The sequence below is a fragment of the Lygodium microphyllum genome, chromosome 28, assembly GCF_053477565.2.
Source record: "Lygodium microphyllum isolate KBCC chromosome 28, Lygodium_microphyllum_v1.1.10, whole genome shotgun sequence".
NCBI lineage: Eukaryota > Viridiplantae > Streptophyta > Polypodiopsida > Schizaeales > Lygodiaceae > Lygodium > Lygodium microphyllum.
Window position 1 is genome coordinate 73,134,699 of NC_141162.1, and position 5,899 is coordinate 73,140,597.

At 41.1% G+C, this 5,899-nt stretch overlaps 1 protein-coding gene across 1 annotated transcript; it reads right to left on the minus strand.

Annotated features, from left to right (window-relative positions):
- Positions 1 to 3,336: 3,336 nt before the first annotated feature.
- On the minus strand, positions 3,337 to 5,191 carry LOC148011593 (uncharacterized). Its single transcript, XM_087670395.1, has 4 exons — positions 5,124 to 5,191; positions 4,548 to 5,042; positions 4,017 to 4,450; positions 3,337 to 3,964 (listed from the first exon to the last, which is right to left on the minus strand). Exons 1-4 carry the CDS (start codon positions 5,160 to 5,162, stop codon positions 3,337 to 3,339), a joined length of 1,596 nt encoding a protein of 531 aa, XP_087526521.1. The 5' UTR covers positions 5,163 to 5,191.
- Positions 5,192 to 5,899: the final 708 nt, after the last annotated feature.

Sequence of the window (5,899 nt, forward strand, 5' to 3'; positions counted from 1 at the left end):
TTACTAGTAAATAGTACAATTTGTTACGCAAATATCAAATATTACAAAAAATTCTAGGGCTTGTTTTTAAAATGGCACTTGAATAAGTGCCAAATTTTGTAAATGTGTCTTATAGGGGCTTCTTGATTGGTATTGTAGGTTCACAAAAGAAAATGATAATGCTAAAGCTACTTAGGTGATGTAAGAGTAAGGTTCATTTTCTGTTTTGACATGTGAGTATATGTTGCATTATCTCTAAGATCTAATTAATGTGAGATGTAGGTAACTTGAATGCATATGTGGGGGATACGTGTGTGGAGTTGTTGTGTCTTTAAAGTGCACGTTAGAGAGAGAGAGAGAGAGAGAGAGAGAGAGAGAGAGAGAGAGAGAGAGAGAGAGAGAGAGAGAGAGAGAGAGAGAGAGAGAGAGAGAGAGAGAGAGAGAGAGAGAGAGAGAGAGAGAGGATTGCCTTCCTCCTCAGGACTAGGTGCCACGGGGTCCTGAGAGTTGGGATCAACGGCTGAGGGGGGCCCATGGATCGCGGGGAGGATATGGGCCCCTACTTTTTCGCCCAGGGTAAACCCGGCCCACGATGGTGAACCCCGCCAAGAAAGTAAACCCCACCTAAAAAGTAAACCTGGCCCATATTGTAAACCCGGCCTTTATTATTATAGTAAAGAATATTCAAGCAATCCAATAGTGAATCCTGAAAATTAATGTGCATTGCAATAGAGGCCAAAGTATGGCATATCATTGTTGTTGACTTAATTAAACTATGCCTATGGAATGCACATATAATCAATTATTAGTACGCATTTTAAGTACTACAAAGTGCAAGTCCATAAATTAAAATTTGTCATTTTATAATGAACAATGAAATATCTTGTGTATTGCAACATGTGGATGTAAGGATAGCATCAATGAATCAAAAAGATGAAAATGGACATTAATTTGATGAGAATGATTACAAACTTCTATATCATGCATAATGATGATCATTTTTGGAGCATATTTCTACTAGAATCTTAAGCATGAGTGTTGATTTATATTTGAAGCATATATGCCACAATTGTACCGTGCTAACTTTGTTGGTAATTCAATTTATCTTCTATTGAGATAATCCAAGGCACCAAGTTATTTTGGCCAACATCTTTGAGAATGAACTTTGCTTTTAAAACCACTTTAAAAGTTGTCACATGCACGCCCTTTGTTTCTTCATAACTAAACAAGCCAAGTAGCAGCATTCTTATAAAGTAACTCAAGCAACATGATGTTGGGGAAAATAATGTTGACATTCAATTATTTAAATGGAGCCCATACATTGGTTGAGCCAACATTGAAAGATTTGGTGTTTGATGCAATATGTATCAATTGGTTCCCTGGTTGTTGAAACTTTACCACAATCTATGGTAGGTATTGTATTTTACATTATGTATGCTACAAATGGGTTATTTCCTTCATAACTCAAGGATAAAACTCCTGCATGACTTCCTTATCCACTACTTTTGCGCCTTCCATGGCAATATGTGAAGCTAACATGAAATAACCAATTTAGACTCCTTATTTATTTCTACTAATGGGGATTATAGAGTTTGCAACCTCATTTGGAACTACTCTAACATTCCTATATGCAAGTAAACAATGCTAATAAAAACTATTATTGCACCTCAATTTTTGGGGTGATTCAACTAGGTAACTAGACACCAAGTTGCATGCCATATTATTCTTTGTTGGTTCTATACAAAGAAGGCTTGGGTTCCATACACAGGTACACATTGCTATGATTGTTTTGATTTTAAGAACTACCTTTCATGTGTTTCAATGAGCTTGGTAGTGATTAATGTCCCATGTGGTCGTGGATGAAGGTTCCATCGGATGAGCGTGATTAGGTATTCATATCCTTGTCCAATCTCATGCAATGTCCAATAGAATTGCAATTTTTGGGGTGATTCAACTAGGTAACTGCTATGTACACATACAAACAACTCAATTTGCTAACTAAAGAGGATGTCTAATAGTAGCTAGCATTTTCTCTTTTCAACTCAAATATTTACACTACAAATAAGGTTATGTAGCCCTAATACAAGGGTTCATATACTAGTTGAGATGATTGTCCCCCAAACTTACTCAACTTCCATGGCACACTCCTGGAATCATTGTAGATGATTACACCTACATTGGTATTTTTTTCAAATGTATTTTGCGAGGACAACCACAACCACAGGCGACTTCTAAGAGCTCGTTGGATCGGCAATGTTAGTGGTCTGAGCAGATGAGGAAGATGCAGCGGTAGATGCAGAAGCTTGGGGTGTAGAGGGTGGGGAGATAAGTTTACTATGATATGAATTTGGGCTTTTATTGGCATTAGATAGTAATACCAGCACACAACAAAGGCGCAGTAGTGTCCATAGACAGGACGTTTGCTCTTAGGTGCACAACACTATTAAACATTTTAGAAAATTGAAAACCTAATCTAGGATGAAGTTGCAGGCCTTCCTTTTGAGGCCCATTAAGGGGTGCCAATCAAGAACTAAGAACCCGGCTGAAATCCTTACATAAGGGTTAACTATGCATCCTAAACTTGGCCACCCCCTTGCTTTGAAGCGCTTTCAAGCATGTCCACATTCAACACCCACGACATCGTATTTACTCTTACTTGCCGTTTGCATGCTTGGTAACTACAAGTAGGCAACAAGATTAGCATGCATGTTGACTAGAGTGCCTCGCCCACCCTAGACGAAATACATGCCATGTCGAAAATTATGTGTTGTTCTATTCATTATACACAAGTCATAAAAACAAAATATGCGATGAATTAGGCAATGTAAGAGTATGATCCACATAGCAAGGTTTACTCAAAAGCCTATACAACATGTGTATCAAGTACTATACAAATTCCAAAGAGAGTCTTGCACTACATCATCCTCCAGGGTGTGCTGCTCACGAGTACAATACCAACATCCTGAGTCTAGAAGCCAACACATGTGTCACCACTGACCCATTGGGAAATGAGAGAGTGAATTGGCACTCCTCATTCTCACCACTGTATGCACAATCAGAAATAGTGCAGATGCCCCTGTAACTCTTGTCATAGAGACGCACCATCCTGCCAATCAAGATAGACATCGTTGTATGTGGTACGTACCGTAAGGTAAGGGGAAGCAATACATGGCAAGTGTGACATGAAAAAACAACCGAAGGGTCCACCAAGAATGTTTTGGTGCAGCAGTGAGGACAATATATGCGTGGTTTTGCATTGAACCTAACGCAGCCCCTTCCTGGTTGATGCTTGCGTCTCAATACACCTGTGGTGTGGGGATGCTTTGGTTGCGAGGAGGATCCGCATTCCTCGTTTGGTCAAGGATGGTCACTCTTGCCATGTCCCAAGCGTGTCTGTGTGACATTTGCCTGGACTTGATAGATCCCACCCTTCGTAGGCATATCAATCTCATGTGGGGCAAACATGCGAACAAGAGACTCCCTTGCACTTTGCAATTGGCGCATACAAACTTCCCTCTGTGTTGAGGTATAGGAAGAAACCTCAACCTCAATGCGTTTGAGGAGCCCTCTGAAGTCCTCAATAGAGGACACAATATCCTCTTTCTGCACACATCCATCGGTGCATGGTCTCTCCAATACTAGATTTTCATCACCATAAGGACTATGCGGTGTGCCATCAAAGGCCCGTGCACGGTCGATGATGGGTAGAACCTCATGAAGGTGAGGAAAATAGCTCCTCAAGATGAGCCGCAAGCCATAGAGATGTTTACAATCTGCAACCCAATCAGCACAATCACAATAGTTTGCTTGCACACTTACATTATACCATTTGTCTTGTTGTGTTGCACTTGCCATTTTGAAGAGCATGGTTCCCTCATGAATGACTTGAAGAGACAAGGGATCGACCTTGAACCACTGGAGTATCCTCTCCCCTGCTGCCAATCTAACTGTGTGGCTCTTGCTCGATCCATAGACTTTGAAGCACCTAGAGTCAATTGCGAGAAAATAGTCCCTTTCAAGAACATAATGTATCACACCAAAATGATAAACAACATTCCAACTCAAAATCAAGCACATTACCTATCTCTTGCTTTTGTTTGAAGAACTCAAGTGCGGTTCCACCCATTCTCGATCCTGATGATGAGTTGCCAACAAGGGCGTGCAATAGATCCAATATAGACCTGTTGATCTTGGCATCAAGTAGAGTGTACTTGATGTACTGCCATAGTCTCTCAATTAGATTGGTGGTGTCAACATTACCATGCAGAAACATGCGACCAAAATTGGGCCATCTTGTACGCCATATACAATCTTTTCCACACCATCCATTTGTAATGTATCGTACCACGTTTGGATGAGAGGAGTAGCGGTGCAATAGTTGCTGAAACAACTCGTCAAATTGCAATTCTGTTGGACATTGCATGAGATTGGACAAGGATGCGAATACCTGATCACGCTCATCTGATGGAACCTTCATCCACGAGCACATGAGACATTAATCACTACCAAGCTCATTGAAACACATGAAAGGTAGTTCTTAAAATCGAAACAATCATAGCAATGTGTACCTGTGGGAGAAGATTCTCAACCCAAGCCTTCTTTGTATGGAACCAACAAAGAATAATATGGCATGCAACTTGGTGTCTAGTGCCATCGAGATAGTTGGCGGTCCAGCAATGAGGATCATCGAAGACAACCTTTGAGAGTGCCTCCAACTCTTGTTGAGACTTATCGATGACAAGTGCTGAAGGGCGAATGTCACCCATTCTAGAGAGAACTATTTTCATTGTGATCTGCAAAGCGATGACCTCTTGGTTCAACCCATTGTCACATGTGCACAACATAAACCAAATAGGAATGCCCATTCCATGTTGGTTTGGTAGAACCGCTGCATAGAGAGGAAGGCCAAACACATTGGTCTTAAACGTCCTATCAATCACCCAGGCACTGTTCTTCGAGAACCTCTTGCTCATTTCTAGCATCCATTCATCTTGGACAACCAATATGAATGGTCTATCCTTGTCCTCTTTTGCATGTGGATTATATGGTTGGCAATATAGCACCTAAAGGACCCAAGATTACTTTATCAAATAGATGTACTAATCACTATAACATATAAATATCGACAGAATTATGACAAGTACCTTGTTTTGGTCTCGTAGACGAATTGCTTCCAAGTACATCGCCGTCCAATCATCCTTAGAAAGTTTGCCTGCAATATACCAATAGCATTGATGCCCAAGGTAGCACAAGACCATTGAACAATAACTTAAAAGATGAGAACATACCTTCATTTCGCATTTGGTAAGATAGTGTTTGCACCTCTTTTGGAATCATGAAGAACCTATACATTACACGATCTAATGGAGAGGCATTTTTGAAATGAAATTGCTCTTTCGTCAAGCTCATCTTGGCGACGTGGCGGCATGTCCCCACATCAAATAGATCGTCCTTGCAGCAATCAACTACACATGGATGCACTGGCAAGTGATACAAATCACTGCGAGAACCGGGTGTATGGCCCTCGTGTAGAGCATGTACTCGTAGAGTAACCTTGTGGAGACCATCTTTATACTCGATTTGCATCTTGAATGGGCAACCACATTTCTTCGAGGTTCTCAATCTGCGAATTTGGGAGCCTTTGCGAGTTGCGCTGCCTCCACGATGACATGCATATTCCACTATTGTCTTCCCTAAACCATGCATTTTGGTTGAGCGAACCTTGACTAGCCTGGCTTTGTATTGAACCATGATCTCTTGAAGTTGGCACTCCACAAGAGATATGTCTGAGGTAAGCTCCAAGATAGGTACTTTTCCGTCAAACCCATGGGGCTTTGTGGATGCCTTGCAAGTACAAGCACCGATGAGCTCTTTCACATAAGCGAGAGGGATGCCATGCTTTCTCATATCCATACACCAA

Coding starts and splice junctions, on each gene's coding strand:
- LOC148011593 (XM_087670395.1), bottom strand. CDS start 5,162: ATGTACTTGGAAGCAATTCGTCTACGAGACCAAAACAAG. Junction 5,043..5,123: donor GTCTACGAGACCAAAACAAG/GTACTTGTCATA, acceptor TGGGTCCTTTAG/GTGCTATATTGCCAACCATA. Junction 4,451..4,547: donor TTGAGAATCTTCTCCCACAG/GTACACATTGCT, acceptor TCGTGGATGAAG/GTTCCATCAGATGAGCGTGA.